At 41.0% G+C, this 20,763-nt stretch overlaps 1 protein-coding gene across 1 annotated transcript in view; it reads right to left on the reverse strand.

Moving 5' to 3' along the window:
- Positions 1 to 1,328: 1,328 nt before the first annotated feature.
- LOC125454423 (cytokine-dependent hematopoietic cell linker-like) overlaps positions 1,329 to 20,763 on the reverse strand; it is a 134,310-nt gene continuing 114,875 nt past the window's right edge. Inside the window, exons 15-19 of the mRNA XM_048535161.2 lie at positions 18,661 to 18,689; positions 18,337 to 18,428; positions 16,010 to 16,087; positions 15,550 to 15,705; positions 1,329 to 1,607 (exon numbers count right to left, since the gene is read on the reverse strand). Of these exons, the coding sequence (XP_048391118.2) occupies positions 1,479 to 1,607; positions 15,550 to 15,705; positions 16,010 to 16,087; positions 18,337 to 18,428; positions 18,661 to 18,689 (484 nt within the window). The 3' untranslated portion in view covers positions 1,329 to 1,478. The remainder of the gene's footprint in view (positions 1,608 to 15,549; positions 15,706 to 16,009; positions 16,088 to 18,336; positions 18,429 to 18,660; positions 18,690 to 20,763) is intronic.

Here is a 20,763-nt window from a genome sequence, read left to right on the forward strand (position 1 = left end):
AATTGGAGCACAATTTATAGCCAGGGACCCGAACCTGGTGGGCAGGGTAGTCCCCCAGAACGTACAATGGAAGCCACAACATGAGAGGGTGCCAGCTTAATCTATTAGAGTTTGCAATCCAGGTCAGTGCAGTCTTAATCCATTGGAGGAATGCCCAGTGCTGCAGGGAAGAAGGCCAATGACTATTTCCACTCTGCCTGTGTAAGTACCACAATCTTCTCTCCAATTCCTCACACTTAACTCCATTTCTGCGACTGTACCCACTGCACTGCATGACTCATCTCTACCTGTCAAAATCTACTCAGGAACCTTAGACACTCTCATGTTTACCTGCATATCTAAATATTACCACATATTTTTGTGTGCTGAAGCCTTTCTTAATTTAGTTCATAATGAGTGTTGCAATTTGAGTATTGGTTACTGAAATTGCCTAAAATTGGCTCTTAAAATTGCTTGCATGCACTCTCTCCTTCCAATAAAAGACCTGAAAATATAACAGTATGATGTTTCCACTTTACCATTCGTATTTGTGAATGGATTTGTAATATCATAGAAACCATGCAGGGCAGATAGAGGCCATTCAGCCCAGCAAATCTGAACTGACACTCTGAAAAGAATCCCACTCCCAAACCTTTGCCCATAACCACACATTTGCTATGGCTAAACCACCTGGCCTGTAAAACCCTGGACACTTTAGCACAACCAGTCTGCCTAACATTCACACTGTTGGAGGAAACTGGAGCACCTTGGGAAAGCACACAGACACGGTGAGAATGTGCACACTCCACACAGACAGTTAACCAATGCTGGATTTGAACCCAGGTCTCTGGTCCTGTGAGGCAGCGATGCTAACCACTGAGCCACTGTGCCACCCACATGACCTAGCTTTCTGTTGTAAATTTGGGTATATGTTTTTCTATCCTGTCATTTGAACCATCAATGAATGTGATGAATAGTTAAGACCCCAACACAATTCCTTACAAGACACACGCAGCTGCTGGTACCTACCATTATGCCTAATAGTCAAAGTTAGAATTCCCAGTCGGGTCACAGTCACCCATTATAATCAGGTAAATCAGTCACAGTTACTCAAATAAAGTTGAATTTCTGTATTTTCCTATTGCCTGTGATAAATGTACAACAACAAAAAAACATACAGGTAACAATTTTCATTTCTTTCAAGTTAAAATTGTAGTAGTAATAGAAATAGTTGAAAGGAGTAGTTCTACATTTTATAAGAAACTGTAATAGCATATCTCCTTTTCTGTTAATTTATATTTTCATGTACTATTATCTTAAATGAGACTGAACTGTACATGTGAGCATGTTATCTGTGCAGGTTGTTAGAAAATTTCAATAAGAACATGTTCTGAAGTATGTACATAAAAATGTTTACATTGAAATAAATTAGTGCAGCTTTACTATACAATGTAAATAACAAAGGATAAAAATCATTAACACGTGACACTATCAATCTGTTAATGCAGTATCAGTGGAAATTTTAGAGTACATTGTTCCATTTGGCTTCCTGATTGGTCTCTTCCATCAATAAGACGCAAAGGAATATTTTTGTGGATGTTTATAATTTCAGGCACTGAATCAAATATCTGTGTAGTGGAGAAAAATAGATATTTTTTAGTACCAAAATGTTATGGATTACTTCATCTAGAAAGACCATAATTCTTATGGTTTGGTTGCAATTTTCTCCTGAAACATCCTTAAATTGTAAGTAACTGGAACTTGTCTGTCAAACGTATTATTTGAAAATGAATAAATTATCTTATGCACAAGTTTTTCTAATTATAAACAAGGATTTAATATCATAACCAGTTCTGAGGAAGGGTCACTGGATCCGAAACGTTAACTCTGTTTTGTCCTTCACAGATGCTGCCAGACCTGCTGAGCTTTTCCAACAACTTTGTTTTTGTTTTTAATATCATAACAATACTTCTGTTTAAAATAGTTGCTTGTATTTAATGAGCATTGCAGGCAGGACTGGTATTTGCTGCACGTATCTATATTCTTCTAAAAAGGTATTGGTGAGCTATCTCCTTAAACAGCTGAAGTCCTTGGGTTGTAGATACACCCACAGTGCTCTCAGGGAGCAACTTCTCAGTTTTTGACACACTAACAGTTTAGGAGATAAAGTTTAAAGTCAGGTTGATGTGATTTATTGGAGTACTTAGATGTGATGGTGTTCCGTGCCTCCTGTCCTTGATCCTGTGTGGAAAAGAAACTCATGGGTATATTTGATTCCTTTATGAGAACATAATGAATAACAGGAGTAGTCCACATGGCCATTTGCAATTGCTCCAACATTCAGTGTGGCCACAGCTGACCTTTGACTTCAGTTCCACTTTTCATCAACTCCTCACATCCCTCGATTGCCTCATATAGATGAGACCAAACTGCAGGCCGAGGGCCACTTCCATACAGCCCAGTGTCGGTTTACTGGTTGACAAATGTGCAGCTCATTTGCAGGGTTCCAATAATTAAAGATGACCTGACCTTACACGGGAGTGATCACAGACCAACAGCAAATGTGGGAATTAATCAGTCTGTGATTGGAGTAGTCTGAGGCCTGGAGCCTTGGCAGTTTATTTGCCGTGGGGTCTGGGAACAGGAAATTTTTTGGGAGATTCTGACTTGGGGAAGGGGAAGAGTTGATAGTCACAACATAGGGAGAAGGCAATGAGAGTAGGATGAGGGAGAGGAATTGTGAACAATGAGGAATAAATCACTGTTTTCATTTTCTAAAAAAAGTGACTTTTTCAAAACTGCATTTCAATGTCTCTTTAAAAAACTTACTTTCAATGCAAAATGTTATTTGTGAGGTATTAGAGCACAAAATCCCATGGATTATTTTCTTGAAGTTAAAGGGGGCAGAGTAAGGCAGAGTGACAGGGGTAAGGTCAGTGTTAGTTAACCCTAGCTCTTAACTTGCCCACCATCACCACTCCTTTCCCTGATGATCAGGAATTTGGGCTGATTATTTTTCTCTGTAGCTCTTCTGAACCAATAAAACAAAAAAAAGCGTTATTATTAAGCGTTGTTGCTTGCTACTTTTTAATGCTAATTTCTTTCATTACAAATTTAAATTTTATCAGTTTATTGCTTTTGATTTAGGTGAAATTTTTTCTTTTGTGGTAATCCTTAGCTTTTGTGAAGTTTGCTCACCTGTCCCCTGAAAAAGGGAAAAATTAAAAGTAGCTTCCTCTACCTGATATGGGTGACTTAAGACACCACATGTCTGTCTGCTCAACCTTTAACAGATTTGACAACAGACTATCATCTTGTCTAGAGAATGCCAAACACTCACAAAGAATGAAGAACTTTGTCCTCATTTTAGTCTGAGGTGATCAGCCCGTTATCCTGAGACTTTTCTCCTATGTTTGTGACTTACGATGAAAACAATCTCTCACTGTCTACCCTGTGTAGCCCCATCACAATCTTGTTTCAATGAGTTCACACACATTCATCAAATGTCAGCATATGAGGCCCAGTTGACTTAGCCTCTCTGAGGACAACCTCTCATCCCAAAGGCCAATCTTCACTTGAATATTCACTGTACTGCCTCCGATTCAGGTATATGCATCCTTAAATGAGCAAAATTGCACCTAATGTGCCAGGTAAGGTCTCATGAAGACCCTGTATAATTGCAGAAATATTTAGAAACACTTGGCCTTTATTACAAGAGGTTTGCAGTATAACATATAATTTGCTTCTCCATTGTACGATGAATGTGCATGCTAACTGTCTCTGTTCCTTGTATCAATATAATCATGTACCTCTGTAGGAAAACATATACAACTTTCACGTCTTTTGTAAAAATTCTACTTTTCTATTCTTAGTAGCAAAATGAATAATTCCACTTAATATTCCGCAGTATTTCCCGAACATGTATTTATCTCTTTGCAGACTCATTGCATGCAGTTTATATTCTTACCTGGCTTTGTATCATAAAACTTGGGTACATTATTGTCTGGCTCTTCATCTAGCTCATTAATAGTTGAAGCCTCAGCATTGCTCCTTGTAGCACCTGACTAACTACAATCTGCCAACATGCAAATGCACTGCTTATCCCTACTCTTTGTTTCCAGTCCATTTTCACTAACCTCTATCCTTGCTGACACATTACGCTAAAATCTGTGAGCTCTTATCTTTGATATAAAACATTTAGAAATCGAAATATACGAAACCTAATGGTGGCTTCCTTTTATCTCCCTTACTTGGTAACTCCTCAAAACACAGATATGTTTGTCAATGAGATTTCCCTATCATACAATTATGTTGATTTTGTTCAATCATATTCCTATGACATTGTGATTATTTACTAATCAAGAACCGATATATCTCTGTCTTAAATACACTCAGGACTTGGCTTCCACAGACCTTTGTGGCACTGAGTTCCACACATTAACCACCATCCTCTGCCTGAAGAAATCCCTCTTCATCTCAGTTTTAAAGGATCATCCCATCACTTTCAGGCAGTACCCTTGAGTCCTAATCTCTCCTACTGGTGGAAAGAAATTCTTCACATCCACTCTATCCAGGCTCCTCAGTATTCTGAAAGTTTCAATCAGATCCCCTCTAAGTTCCATCGAGTAGAATCCTCAACTGCTTCTAATTTGACAAGCCCTTCATCCATGGGATCTTTCTTGTAAACCTCTTCTGAACCCACTTAAAATAGCCAATGTTAAAAGCATTTTGATGAGTTGTAATTCCTGAACTATTTGTAACAACTGATATAAATGCATTGCATGGGTTTTATTGATGCAATTTGTCTCAAATAGGATACACCATCATGAAAGGTTGTGGAATTTCAAGTGCATCTTCTGTCCCATTATCCTGGTTCAAAATCCCTTTCCATCCCTACAAAGTAGTTACACCTCCAGATCAAATAAACCTTCAGTGTGGATTTCCGTTCAATTGCAGGCCTTTGAAGACACAGTTAAAATTAAACTGCCAATGGAAGGACACTACTTAAAATCTTTGGTAGATAGTTTGTAAGTTATGGATCAGTCAAGTCAGTAGGCTGGGCAGCTGGTTTGCAATGCAGAGTGAGTCCTCCAGCATGGGGTCAATTCCTACACCAGCTGAAGTCACCATGAAGGACTCCCATTTCTCAATCTTTCCCCTCACCTGAGGCATGGTGACAAAGAACAAAGAACAAAGAAAATTACAGCACAGGACCAGGCCCTTTGGCCCTCCAAGCCTGTGCTGGTCGAGATCCTCTGTCTAAAACTGTCATCTATTTTCTAAGGGTCTTGTATCCCTTTGCTCCCTGCCCATCCATGTACCGGTCCAGATACATCTTAAAAGACACTATCGTGTCTGCGTCTACCACTTCCGCTGGCTACACGTTCCAGGCACCCACCACCCTCTGCATAAAAAAGTTTCCTCCCATAAACTTTCCTCCTCTCACTTTGAACTCATGATCCCGAGTAACTGAGTCTCCCACTCTGGGAAAAAGTTTCTTGCTATTCACCTTGTCTATACCCCTCATGATTTTGTAGACCTCAATCAGGTCCCCCCTCAATCTCTGTCTTTCTAATGAAAATAATCCTAATCTACCCAACCTTTCTTCATAGCTAGCACCCTCCATACCAGGCAACATCCTGGTGAACCTCCTCTGAACCCTCTCCAAAGCATCTACATCCTTTTGGTAATGTGGCGACCAGAACTATATGCTGTACTCTAAATGTGGTCGAACCAAAGTCTTATACAACTGCAACATGACCTGCCAACTCTTTACTCAATACCTCGCCCAATGAAGGAAAGCATGCCAAATGCCTTCTTGACCATCCTATTGACCGGCATTGCCACCTTCAGGGAACAATGGACCTGAACACCCAGATCTCTCTGTACATCAGTTTTCCCCAGGACTTTTCAATTTACTGTTTAGCTTGTTCTTGAATTAGATCTTCCAAAATGCATTACCTTGCATTTGCCTAGATTAAACTCGGATCTGCCATTAATCTGCCCAACTCTCCAATCTATATTCTGCTGTAATCTCTGACAGTCCCCTTCACTATCTGCTACTCCACCAATCTTAGTGTCATCTGCAAACTTGCTAATCAGACACCTACACCGTCCTCCAGATCATTTACATATATCACAAACAACAGTATTCCCAGCACAGATCCCTGTGGAACACCACTGGTCACAGGTCTCTAATTTGAGAAACTCCCTTCTACTACTACTCTCTGTCTCCTGTTGCCTAGCCAGTTTTTTTATCCGTCTAGCTAGCACACCCTGGACGCCATGCGACATCACTGCCTCCATCAGCCTGCCATGCAGAACCTTAGCAAATGCCTTACTGAAGTCCATGTATCTACAGCCTTTCCCTCATCAATCAACTTTGTCAAGTCCTCAAAGAATTCTATTAAGTTGGTAAGACATGACCTTCCCTACACAAAACCATGTTGTCTATCACTGATAAGCCCATTTTCTTCCAAATGGGAATAGATCCTATCCCTTAGTATCTTCTTTGGCAGCTTGCCTACCACTGATGTCAGGCTCACTGGTTGTTAATTATCTGGATTTTCCCTGAAACCCTTCTTAAACAAGGGGACAACAGGTTAAACTATCATCAGAGAAGAGCCCTGTAGTGACTTTACCTTTTACCTTTCTTTGTAAATTGAGAAACTGAATATTGCATCCGAACAGGACCAGTAAATGGATCTATGTTGCATTGTAAAGTTATTTTATATTATTTGACGTCTAGTCACTCACAGGTGGTTAACTGGATCTTAAAATGAAAATGCTTCTTTTTGGGATAGCCCGTTTTAACAGTAATAATTAAAGTGCTTACCAATCCTAAGAATGCCGAAGGATATTTTGTAAAACAGAAATTCAGAAGGACTCTTCAGTTCTGTTAAGAGGTGACAAGGTGTAAAGCTGAATGAACGCAGCAGGCCAAGCAGCATCAGAGGAGCAGAAAGCTGACATTTCGGGCCTAGACCCTTCTTCAGAAATGGGGGAGGGGAAGTGGGTTCTAAAATAAATAGGAAGACAGGGGGAGGTGGATCGAAAATGATTGCGGAGAAGATAGGTGGAGAGCAGACAGACAGGTCAAATAGGTGGGGATGGAGCCAGTAAAGGTGAGTGTAGGTAGGGAGTTAGAGAGGGCATAGGTCAGTCCAGGGAGGACGGACAGGTCAAGAGGTCGGGATGAGGCTAGTAGGTAGGAGATGGGGTGGGGCTTGAGGTGGGAGGAAGGAATAGGTGAAAGGAAGGACAGATTGGTGAGACAGCCACAAGTTGGGCTCGTTTTGGGATGCGATGGGGGAGGGAAGATTTTGAAGCTTGTGAAGTCCACATTAATTCCATTGGCCTGCAGAGTTCCCAAGCGAAATATGAGGTGCTGTTCCTGCAACCTTCAGGTGGCATCGTTGTGGCACTGCAGGAGGCCCAGGATGGACATGACATCTGAGGAATGGGAGGGGCAGTTGAAATGGTTCATGACTGGGAGATGCAGTTGTTTAGTGCGAACAGAGCGTAGGTGTTCTGCAAAGCGGTCCCCAAGCCTCTGCTTGGGTTCCCTGATGTAGAGGAGGTCACAATGGGAACAGCGGATGCAGTATACTACATTGGCAGATGTGCAGGTGAACATCTGCTTGATGTGAAAAGTCTTCTTGGGGCCTGGGATAGGGGTGAGCGAGGAGGTGGGGGGCAGGTGTAGCACTTCCTGTGGTTGCAGGGAAAAGTGCCACGTGTGGTGGGGCTGGAGGGGAGTGTGGAGCGGACAAGGGAGTCATGGAGTGAGTGGTCCCTCCGGAAAGCAGACAATGGTGGGGACGGAAAAATGTCTTTGGTGGTGGGGTCGGATTACAGTTGGCGGAAGTGTCGGAGGATGATGCGTTGTATCCGGACGTTGGTGGGGTTGTACGTGAGGACGAGGGGACTCTGCTTTGGATGTTATTGCAGGGAGAGGGTGTGAATGGTGAGTTGCGGGAAATGCGGGAGACATGCTTGAGGGTGTTCTCGACCACTGCAGGGGGGATGTTGTGGTCCTTGAAAAACGAGGGCATCTGAAATGTTCAGGAGTGGAATGCCTCATCCTGGGAGCAGACGCAGCAGAGGCGGAGGAATTGGGAATAGGGGATGGCATTTTTGCAGGAAGGTGGATGGGAAGAATTGTATTGTAGGTAGCTGTGGGAGTCGGTGGGCTTGAAATGGATATTGGTTTCTCGGTGGTTGCCATAGATGGAAACTAAGAGGTCCAGGAAGGAGAGAGAGGTGTCAGAGAGGTCCAGGTGAACTTAAGTTTGGGGTGGAAGGTGTTAGTGAAGTGGATGAACTGTTCGAGCTCCTTATGGGATTACAAGGCTGCATCAATACAGTCATCAATGTAACAGAGGAAGAGGTGGGATTTAGGGCCAGTTTCGGTGTGGAAGAGGGATTGTTCCACGTGACATACAAAGAGCCAGGCACAGCTTGGACCCATGCGGATACCCATGGCCACTCCCTTTGTCTGTAGGAAGTGGGAGGAATTGAAAGAGAAGTTGTTGAGGGTGAGGATGAATTTGGCTAAGCGGATGAGGGTGTCAGAGGAGGGGTACTGGTCAAGCCTGCGGGACAGGAAGAAGCGGAGGGCTTTAGGTCATCTACATAGGGAATGCAGCTATATAGAGACTGGATGTCCATGGTAAAGGTGAGGTGCTGGGGACCATGGAATTGGAAGTTTTGGAGGACGTGGGATGTAGGTAGGGAGTTCCTGGACCAAGGGGGAGATAATGGAATCGAGATAGGTGGAGATAAGTTTGGTGGGGCAGGAGTGAGTGGAGACAATGGGTTGACCAGAACAGTCAGGTTTGTGGACTTTGGGAAGGAGATAGAAGCGGGCAGTGTGGGGTTGGAGAACTATGAGGCCCCAAGAAGACTTTCCACATCAAGCAGATGTTCACCTGCGCATGTGGTATACTATATCTGTTGTTCCCATCGTGGCCTCCTTTACATCAAGGAAACCAAGTGGAGGCTTGGGGACCGCTTTATGGAACACCTACGCTCATTTCGCACTGAACAACTGCACCTTTCAGTCGCGAGCCATTTCAACTCCCCCTCCCATTCCTCGGATGACATGTCCATTCCTGGGCCTCCTGCAGTGCCACAATAATGCCACCCGAAGGTTGCAGGAACAGTGCCTCATATTTAGCTTGGAAACCCTGCAGCCCAATGGTATCAATGTGGACTTCACAAGCTTCAAAATCTCCCCTTCCCCCACTGCATCCCAAAACCAGCCCAGCTTGTGGCTGCCTCCCTAACCTGTCCTTCCTCCCACCTATCCCCTCCTCCCACCTCAAGCCCCACCCCCATCTTCTACCTACTAGCCTCATCCCACCCCCTTGACCTGTCCGTTCTTCCTTGAATGAACCCATCCACTCCCTAACTCTCCACCTACACTCACGTTTACTGGCTCTATCCACGCCTCTTTGACTTGTTTGGCTCCTCTGCACCTAAGTTCTTCTCTATTCTATCCACCTCCCCTCTCTCCCTATTTATTTCAGAACCCCCTTCCCCTCCCCCATTTCTGAAGAAGGGTCTAGGCCTGAAACGTCAGCTTTTCTGCCCCTCTGATGCTGCCTGGTTTGCTGAGTTCATCCAGCTCCACATCTTGTTATCTCAGATTTTACAGGATCTGCAGTTCCTACTGTCTCTGTTCAGTTATGTTGGGTCATGGCAGATTTTGTATTTTCCAATATGCAAATATGCTTCAGCAGAAATTCGCATTAAAAGAACTACTCAAAATCCAGATTTCTCATTAAATTCAAACAAACTCTGCTGTAATTGTTTTAATTTCAACATACAATTGAATTTTGTTGTATTATTTAGGAAGTATAAATGGCGCTCTTCAGGTCACGGGTACAAATCATTGGAAGATATTAAAATGTGCAAACATGTTTCTGTTAAAGGGAAGAATTATAAATAGTTCAGTGTAGTGACCTTGTGTGCTCATGCCCTATGGCGATGTTGCATTTTGTTTTTATATAAAACAACACTTCTTATCCATTTGTGGCTGCATTGGCATCTCAATCTCTGGAGATTTCATTAATCTGAGTCTGCACAAATATTCAGTGTATTGTCCCATAGAGCTCGTTGCCTTAGCAACACCTTTATCTGTTTCTCAATGTTTTGTTCCAAATAAGCAGCAGGTGGATGTTGGGTCTTTAAAAATGACTTCAAGGCAATTGGAGTGTCATCTGTGATCTGACTATCTCATTTGATGCCTGTTAAGGACAGTGGTTGAATTCATGCTCAATCGCAATGAGATCCAAGATGAATTCAGGCCCTATGTAATTGGAGAACAGAAACAGGTGCCCCTTATAATTAAATGCTCAATACAAATCATTTGACAACAAAAATGTAACCCTATATTCACGTTTTTGTTGAAATATTGAGGCAAATTTAGAACCTGCTGAATATACAACTGATCCTTTGTTTTGTAAAGAATGAAAAACCCCTTGGGCCTCCAATTTATTTTCATAGAATCAGAACATTGATAATGTCATTTGCTCTTGGGAAGACAAGCTGTAAATTGGTCATAAATTCATATAGCATGGAAACAGACCCTTCTGTCCAACTCGTCCATACCGATCATGTTCCCAAACTAAACTAGACCGACTTGCCCGTGTTTAGCCCATATCTTACAAACCTTTCTTATTTACATACGTATCCAAATGTCTGTTAAACATTGTAACTTCACCTACATCTATCACTTCCTCTGGTAGTTCATTCCACACATGAATCACTCTCTGTATAAAAATGTTGCCCCTCATATACTTTTTAAAACTTTCTTCCCTTCCCTTTAAAATTATCGTCTCTGTTTTTGAACTACCCTACCCACTAGAAAAGACCCTTGTTATTCATCTCATCTGTGTCCCTCATGATTTTATAAATCTCAATAAGGTCACCCTCAATCTCCTCCGCTCCAGTGAACAAAGTCCCAGCCTACCCAGCCTATTTTTATCACTTAAACCCTTCAGTCCCAGCAACATCCTGGGAAGTCTTTTCTGAAACCTCGCCAATTTAATAATATCCTTCCTATAGCAAGGTGGTCAGAACTGTCCACAGTACTCCAGAATAGGCCTCACTAACAACTTCAACATGATGTCCCTGATCCTTGACTCAAAGGTCTGAGTAGTGAAGGCAAGCGTGCTGAATGCTTTCTCAAACACCCTGTCTACCTGTGACACAAATTTCAAAGAATTATGCACCTAAATCCCTATGTCTCTCTGTTCTACAACACTACCAAGGGCCCTAACATTAATCTATAATTTGCTCTTGTTTGTTTCACTAAAATGCAATACCTCTCACTTATTCAAATTAACCTCCATTTGCCACTCCTCAGCCCTTTGACCCAATTGATCAAAATCTCTTTGTAACTAGGATAATCTTCATCACTGTCCACTTTACTACCAATTTTGGTGTCAACCACAAACTTACTAACCATGCCTCCAATATTCACATCAAAATCATTTATGTAAATGATAAACAAAAGTGGACCCAGTACCTATCCCTTTGAACATCGTTGGTCACAGACTTCCGGTCTGAAAAATAACCCTCCGCCACTACCCTTTGCCTCCTACTGTCAAACCACTTTTGAATCCAATTGACAAGCTCAACCTGAATTCCATGTGATCTAGCTGTGCTGATTAGTCTACCATGTAGAACCTTCTCAAAGTCTTTACTAAAGTCCTTGTAAACAACTTCTATTACACCGCCTTCATCAATTTTTTTTTCACATCTTCAAAAAAACTCAATCAAATTTGCGAGACATGATTTCCATCACACAAAACCATGCTGACTATCCCTAATCAGTTCTTGCCTCTCCAAATGCATGTAAATTCTATCTCTCAGAACCACCTCCACCGATGTGAAGCTCACAGGTCTGTAGTTCCCAGGCTTCTCCTTACAGTCTTTCTTAAATAAAGGCCCAACATTAGCCACACCCTGGTCCTCTAGCACCTCACCTGTGGTTATAGACGGTACAAGTATTTCTGCTAGGGTCCTGATAATTTTGTCCCTAATTTCCAACAATGTCCTGGGATACACTTGGTCAGAATTCACAGATTTGTCCACCTTTATGTTTTCTCGGACCTTGAGCACTTCCTCTTCTGTAATGTGAACTGTTTTCTCTAGTATCTATTTCTTTCTCTAAAGTAAAAACTGACATGAAATATTCATTCAGTATCTCTCCCATCTCCTGAGGTTCATACATAGATGACCACTTTAATCTTTAAGGGGCTCTATTCTCTCTGTAGTTTCTCTTTTGTTCTTAATGTATTTATAGAATCTCTTTGGATTATTGTTAACCTGATCTGCCAAGGCTATCTCATATCCACTCTTTGCCCTCCTGATTTCCTTCTTAAGGATGCCCTTACACTCTTTAAACTCTTCAAGAGATGCATTTACTCCAAGGTGACTACATCTAATATATGATTCTTTCTTATTCTTAACTAAAACCTCAATACCTTTATTCATCCATTGTTTCCTACACTTACCAGCCTTACCCTTCTCTCTATTAGGAACATAATGTCTCTGAACTCTTATGATCTCACTTTTGAAAGCCTCTCCCTTTTCAGTTGTCCCTTTACTTGTGAACAGTCTACTCCAATCAACTTTAAAAGTTCTTGTCTCATATCATTAAAATTTGACTCACTCCACTTAAGACCTTTAACTTTTATGGAAGGCTTATCCTTTTCCATAACTATTTTAAAGCTAATAGAATTATGATCTCTAGTCCAAAAATGTTCTCCTACCAACACTTCAGTCACTTGTCCTGCCTTATTTCCCAAGACAAGGTCATGTTTTGTTCCTTTTCAACCCTCCAAAATATGTGGGTGTTTCTAATTCTGGCCTCTTCTATATTTCCAATTATCACCTTAGTGCTATTGGTGACTCTGCTTCCTTCAAACTCTGTAATTCCCTCTCTGCACATCTCTGTTGTTGTCCCTAGCTATAAGACACTTCTTAAACCCTACCTCTTTGGCCAGCCATTTAGCCATCTGACCCAATGTAGGTTCAGATGGGATTTAATACCCTCGCTGTGATAGGGTTGGAAATGGAAATGGTGTAGTAGGGTTACATGCCTTTCCTTCTCTGCCTAGATTGAACTCATGGAAGGTATTCATTCCTTCCCTGCCTGAAATTAAGACTTTTCTGTTGGAAATAAATGTGCACATAAGGGCATTATTCCACCACCACAGTTTTTAATGCAACAGACACTGGGGGACTTGCCTGTGGAAAGTCTGAGGAGCAAAACTGAAAGAAGTTGCCAGTGGGTTTCGTGTAGGGGATGGTGCCTTGTTCAAGGGCACCTGTTTGAGAGACCCAGCTTTAACAAGGTGGAGTTACTGAAAGACACTCTTGCCCCCTCTTCCACATATCTCAACGTGTGATCCTGCTCTAAAGCCTGAAGCTTATGATGATCCTAGCCCTTGAGCATGTGCACTTCTGGCAGCAGGAACCACCTCCCTTGTGGAACAACTGATATAGGAGCTGGAGTATGCCAAATCTGTTCCACCATCTAATTAGATCATTGCTGATCTGATAATCCTGAACATATCTTTCCTGCCTTATCCCTATGATGTCAGATTCCTTTACAGATTAATAATCTGTTTCCCTCAGCCTTGAATATAGTTATTAACCCAGCTACAATAGCTTTCAGTGGTAAGGAATTCCACAGATTGATGATAGAGGAAAAAAAAAATCTCCTAAACTCTGTCTTAAATGATGAGCACATATTGTGAAATTGTACCCTCTGGTCTTAGGCTTTCCCACAAGGGGAAACAACCGCTCTGCATCTACCTTGTCAAGTTCCAAAATAATATCTTTCAACAAGGTTTCCTCTCATTGTTCTAAATGCCAATAAGTACAAGCCAAATCTACACAACCACTCCTCAAGAGAAAATCCCTTCATACCCAGAACCAATTTCGTGACAATTCTCTGGTCTGCTTCTAATGCAAGTTCATCTTTTCTTAGTTAAGGGGCCAAAACTATTCACCGTATTTCACATGTGGTCTGATTAGTACCTTGCTTAGTTTTAGCAATACTTCCCTAGTCTATGCTCCATTTTCCTTGAAATAAAGGCCTATAGACTACTTGCCTTTTCCATTATCCACTGAATTCGAATGTAACCTTTCTATGATTTGTGCACAAGAACTCTCAGATCATCCTCTTCCGTAGCTTTCTTCAGCTTTTCCCTGTTTAACCAATATTCAACTCCACTATTCTTCCTGCCAACATGTATAACCTCATAATATTGCACATTATTTTCCACCTGCCAAAATTTCTTCCACTCACTTAACTTGTCCACATTCCTCTGCAGACTCTTTGTGTCATCCTCATGACTTGCCTCCCCATCTATTTTTTTGTGACATCCATAAACTTTGCGAGAATATATTCACTTTCCTCAGCCAAGTCATTAACATACATTAGAAATAGTTGTGGCCCCACCACTGATCCCTGCGGCTCTTCACCAGTTACATGTTTACACCCTGAAAAAGTCCCCTTTATTCCAACTCTCCACCTTCTATTAGTCAGCCAATCCTCTATCCATGATAATATACTATCACCAACATCATGGGCTCTTATTCTTTTATGTGTGGTGCCTTATCAAACCCATTGGACAATGAAGAACTGCTGGATTCTGATTAGAAGGCATCTCCTTGTGGCTTCAGCATAAAGATCTGGACCCAGAAAGGTCCACTTCTGCCCAGATATGTGTGCAATTGGCCCTTAATGGGCTGGGATCATTTAAGTGCATCACTTTAGTCTACATAGTTTTCTAATTGTTGCTCGATTACCTGACTATTAACTGAAGAAAATATCCTCTCAACAAATTAAGTATTCTATAAAATGTTAAATCAAAATGCGCTAGTTTCTTTACGTATTTATAAACTTAAGTCTTTAATGAAAGTAATTTTCATTGTTCTGAGGAAGGATCATCGGACCCGAAACGCTAACTCTGCTTTTTCCTTCACAAATGCTGCCAGACCTGCTGAGCTTTTCCAGCAAGATTTGTTTTTGTCCCTGATTTACAGCGTCCACAGTTCTTTCGGTTGTTAATTTTCATTGTTACACCATTTCACAAATCAAATCAAAATGTAGCATTATGTTTCACATGGGTGTATGCAACTGAATATAAAATTAAAGTTTATCTTAATTTGTAAGGTATGTTTAATTCCTAACTTTAAAATAGAATCACAAAATTATTAGAGATAGTAAGAACTGCTTATACTGGAGTCAGAGAAAACACAGTGAGGAGCAGGAGGAACATAGCAGCATCAGAGGAGCAGGAAAGCTGATGTTTTGGGTCGGGACCCTTCTTCAGAGGGCCCTTCAGACCCTACATAGACCCTTAGAAGAAGGGTTTTGACCCGAAACATCAGTTTTCCTGCTCCTCTGATGCTGCCCGGCCTGCTATATTCCTCCAGCTCCACACTGTGTTATCACAAAATTATTAACTTTGTCTACTAAAAGCAGAAAATAATTGTTATCTTTCTATCCAACAGAAGTCTGGAGCAATGAAATGGTAGACTACTTACATCATGTCCTCTGAGCCCACTGCCCAAAGCATACTGTTTGGTGTCCTCTAGATATCGTATCTGAATGCTGTAAACTTTAAATCGGTAATATACCGCCAACACATATGGCTTATCAGGGTATCCTTTAGAACTATCTCTCACCAGGAAAGTGCCATTCTAAGTGAAAAGAAAAGAAGCTATTATTGAATCAGAAATAAAAAGTATGCAAATCTCTATGCCTCTGACTAATTATATAGCAAACTCTTCATGGATACTAGTATCTAGAAATAATTTTCAGAATGGAATAACTTTCTAAAATGTAAATAGAACATTATATTAGATACGCACGTGAGAACTTTGATAGCTTCTGAAAACATGAAAAGATTTGGGAAGATATTTGATTTCAGTAGGAATGTGATACAGCAAATGCCTGAAGCAAAATAACTTCATTCAAGTTATTTTGTAAATGAGAATTGATTACCTTATTGTTTAACCTTAAAGCCTCTTCTACTTCATAACGGTCACAGGCACCAATGTACCATTTCTGTCCTTCTAAACCCTGAAATATGTTCAGAACATAAAGAATGGAAAACCCATTAAGCAACAAGATATATGATTTCAAATGACTGAGAACAACAATGCTCAAAACAATCAGCAGCAGCAAGATATGGACGGTGAGCAAATCAGAGTACCTTATTAAGCTGCTTGTGTCTGCCCCAGTTGAAACAAGCTTTCTAATACCACATGAAGAGCTGAATTTGAGGTTGAATTCACCTGCAGTTCATTCCAGCGCACACTTTATTACCAACCAAATTAGAGATATTTTGCCCATCAGCCTGCGTAGAAGGGTTCATACACACCTTTGGAGCAGGTGGCACTATGTATCCAAGCCACCTGGCTCATAGTTAGAGATCCTACAACTGTACCATTAGAGCTCCTAAGCCAACCAATTATATACTTGATGTGACACTGACATAAAGCATGCCAGTCAATCCCTACAGCATAGAAGGAGGCCATTTGTCCCATCAACCTTCTGAAGGGTATCCTATCCAGACCTAGCTCCTGAACCCATCTCTGCAACCTTGTATTTACCATAGCTAATCCATCTAGCCTGCAAATCACTGGACACTAGTTGGCAATTTAGCACAGCTATTTCACCTAATCTGCACATCTCTGGACTGAGAGAGGAATCCAGTGCATCTGGAGGAAAAGCACACAGACACAGGATGAGCATAAAACTTTCATTCAGCTAGTGACGCAAGGCTGGAATCAAACCCAGGTCCCTGGTACGTGAGGCAGCAGTGCTAACCACTGAGCCACTGTTCCATCTATGAGTAGGTTAGATGCTGTGGAAGTCTGAACACACTTAGTCATGGTGACAGTGGCCTCATGTCTAACCATTCTCTTTCTTGAATGATTTATTCCACTGAGCAGCACTGTTCTTATGACTACCTATATAATTTAATTATAATTTGATTACCTCCCCTAATTTCTTAAACACCACAATGTGTGTTTGGGTTTGGATTGCAGTGGAACATCAGACCTCAGTGTTTCATTCCAGTTGCCATTCTTGATTTCTGAGTCTTTATAAGAAACATTGGGGTTACATTTCCCTGTGGAGGATAATGGTCAATGTTCTGCTTTCCCATGATCACAGACACAATGTAACAGGGGATATTTTACAGTGACTCTTACTGGGATTTGAGGTGACTGATCCTATTATGAACAAAGAGTTGAATTACTGTTTCTCTACTTCTGTTCTGACTAGAATAGCATAGACAGAGGAAGCTCTCTTCCTTTGTGTATGTCAGCAACAATCAGGTGCTGTATTTACTTTCCCAACGTTGTAGAAACTGTTGCTAATTTTTTTTTAGAAAAAGAAAACATCTGTGTGGACACACTGCAGAGGCAGTCTGAACAAACTGCGCTTTTGCCAAGCAACTTCACCCACCAGGATCAGGCGTAGGAAAAAATCTCAATCCAGCAATGACAGTCAGTGTGTCCCCCACTTTCTAGAAAGGCTGGTCAGCAGTACGTGTTGCTCAGACATGTCAGGCCAGGAACAGGAGCCTGGAGTTTGATGACCAGCCTGCTGAGAGTTTCTGATCAATCAAACGTCAGTCACTCCTTTGAATGGCAATGCTGCAGTGGAGGTGGTGGCTACTGCCAGCATGACAACCACCCGAGATCCAGGCCACAGCAGAGTAATAACAAAAGGATGTTTGCGGGGCAGGGGTAGGTTTAGCGGAGGCAGCAACAAGGGAATGCATTCATCTCTGAGTGGTCCATGATACCCCAGTCACACAGAGTGCTTCGAATGGAGACAACAGCCCATGAAGCCTTCATGCAAACATACCAAGATTTATTTGTCATGTATCTCACATGCTGGGCCCCTGACAATAGGTCAATACTAGTGGCAGTGACTCAGGCTCTCTAAGTAGCCATTGATTGGTCTGTTAAGGGCCTCATATGGTGGCAGGACTAGAGGTCTTTTCACCACAGACTTAATATATGTGGAGATAGGAAGGTGGTGAGGTGCAACCTGATTAAATGCCTTTGCACTGTTGAGTTTACCGGGGAAGGAATGCGATTCAGCCCCTCAATGTGTCCCATCTTGCCTTTCTTCCAAGTAATTTAATATATGAATAGATTTAATTCTTAAATTTGAGCTGTAATATTGACACCTTACAAACATATTGTATCAGCTGTTGTATGTACTTAGGATTTCAAATCACGCAGATGCAAAAACAAACAAATCCCATTTATTTCTAAATTTGAATCTAAATTAATTTAAATATTTTACTATACCTTTGCAGCAGGTCTGGATAAATGTTTCAGTTTTTGTTGATCAGGACTAGACTGAGGCTTTAGTCTTGTGGGTGGATTGTGACATATCATTTCTGAAGAAAAGTAGAAGTTTTTTTAATAGAGAGGAATTTAATGTTAATATATATCTAACATAATTTACAAGTAATTCTCATCTTTTGCAGTTGATTTATGTTTAACTTTTACTTAATAATTAGAAAGAAAACCCAACAAAATGTTTTCCACATGTCTTGAGACTGAATATAATTTCTAAAACCTATACTGGATTCAATAAATATTTAATCACTAACAAATACAGATAAATACCTGGTATCTGTGATATTTGATGTAACGAGCTAGTGTAGAAAAGAAAAAAGAATTAGAAACAAAGAAAAATTGAAAGTTTTCTATATAACCAACTCAACCTTTGATTATGTGGCAAATGTTTCTGAAATAAGGATCAGAAATGAATTGAAATTGTTAATACCATGATTTGCCACCAAAATCACCATTAAGCTTTTGGTGGAATTTTTACAAGTGAGACCGCATCCAGGTTACTGCATACAGCTTTGCTCTCCAAATCTGAGAAAAGATGTTCTTATCTCTGACTGAATACAGCAAAAGTTGACTAGATTCACTCCTGACATGAGGTCATTATTTTGATGAAGAATTTGAGCCGGTAATGTCTATATTTTCTGTAGTTTAGGAGAATGAAATGTTTTCCACAGAAACAGAGAAAATTCTTCAGGGACTTGATAGGATAAATACTTTCTCTGAAAGGATAACCCAAGAATGAGGAGTTACAAGTCGGGGTGTGCACTGATGATTGCACAATGTTCAGCATCATTTGCAACATCTCAGACACAGAAGCAATCCATGTTTAAATGCAAAAAGATCTGAACCATATCCAAGCTTGGGTTGATAAGTGGCAAGTAAAATTTCTGCCACAGAAATGTCAGGCCATGAGACAATCTAGCCACTGTCCCTTGACATTCAATTGTTTTACCATAACCGAATCCTACATGATCAACATCCTGGGGGTTACCATTGACTGGAAAATCAATTGGAATCACCACGTAAATGCAGTAGCTACAAGGGCAGGTCACATACATCCTGTAACATACATCCTGACTCCCCAAAGACTGCCCAACATCTACATGGTACAAGTCAGGAGTGTGATGGAACATGCTCCATTTGCCTGGATGAATCTCCAACAACGTTCAACAAATTACAAAATGCAATGCAGAAATTCACCAAAGATCCTCAGACAGCACCTTCCAAACTCACAACCTCTTCCAAATAGAAGGACATGGTAGCAGATATTTGGGAACGCCACCACTTTCAATCTCCCCTCCATGCCACTCACCATTCTTACTTAGAAATATATTACATTTCCATCACTGTTACTGGGTCAAAATCCTGGAATTCCCTCTCTCAAGCTATTGTGGGTCAACCTACAGCATGTAGTGGTTCAAGAAGGCAGCTCACTATTACCTTCTCAAGTACAGCTAGAGATAGGTACTAAAAATGCTGGGCAGCCAGTGATGCTCACATCGCACGAATGAAATGAAAAAACACAACCTCAGAATAAAGAACTGTCCATTTTGGACTAAGATGAGGTAAATCTCTTCACTGGAGAGCTTGTGAATCTCTGCAATGCTCTATTTCAGAAAACTGTGAATGGTCTATTGTTCAATAGATTCAAGACAGTAGTCAATAGGCTTTGAGTACTGAGGAGATTCCAGGATATGTGGATTGTAGAAGGAAGTGGAATTGAGGTGAAAATTAACCACAATCTTACTCAATGCAGGCTTAAAGAACTGAATGGCCTTCTTCAGCTCCTATTTCTTATGCCATATTCACTTGTTATCACTTACGCACAAATGGAATAAAATAGTCAGGCAAAGGATTGATATGCACCTGACTTCAAATATCCTCAAATTCTTGTCTGAGTTGTGTTGCTCTTTGTGCAATTGGCATTTGTTATTAAGCTTGCTATTGAAATGCAATGAGCTGTGATGAGTTGCTGTAATTGCACGGGAGATGTCAACAGCATTATAGAAAACTAAGTATTTTCCATTTTAGTCAGGCATCTTCTGAATGATGTCATATGTTTATTTTTGCCAGCTAACTTCTCTGGCACTGAAAATGTATGATTGCAATTGTGGGGACTTTTTAATTGATGTGGGTGATTCAATAATGTTAGATTTAAAATTTTATCTTGCAAGTTAAAATTTTAACTTTTGAGTTTGACAAAGGAAGCTGAATTTTTGGTAACAATGGTGCTGAATGTTGGGATGCTTTAGGACCCATTGAAAATCCTCACCCGTGCATATGTGCAGTAATTGTCCAGGAAGTTTGAACTTCAGTGATGGGCTGGTTTACACTGTCTGAGACACAATGAGAATTTCTGCAACACTCAGCTAAGGT

The sequence above is a fragment of the Stegostoma tigrinum genome, chromosome 1 (genome assembly GCF_030684315.1).
Source record: "Stegostoma tigrinum isolate sSteTig4 chromosome 1, sSteTig4.hap1, whole genome shotgun sequence".
NCBI lineage: Eukaryota > Metazoa > Chordata > Chondrichthyes > Orectolobiformes > Stegostomatidae > Stegostoma > Stegostoma tigrinum.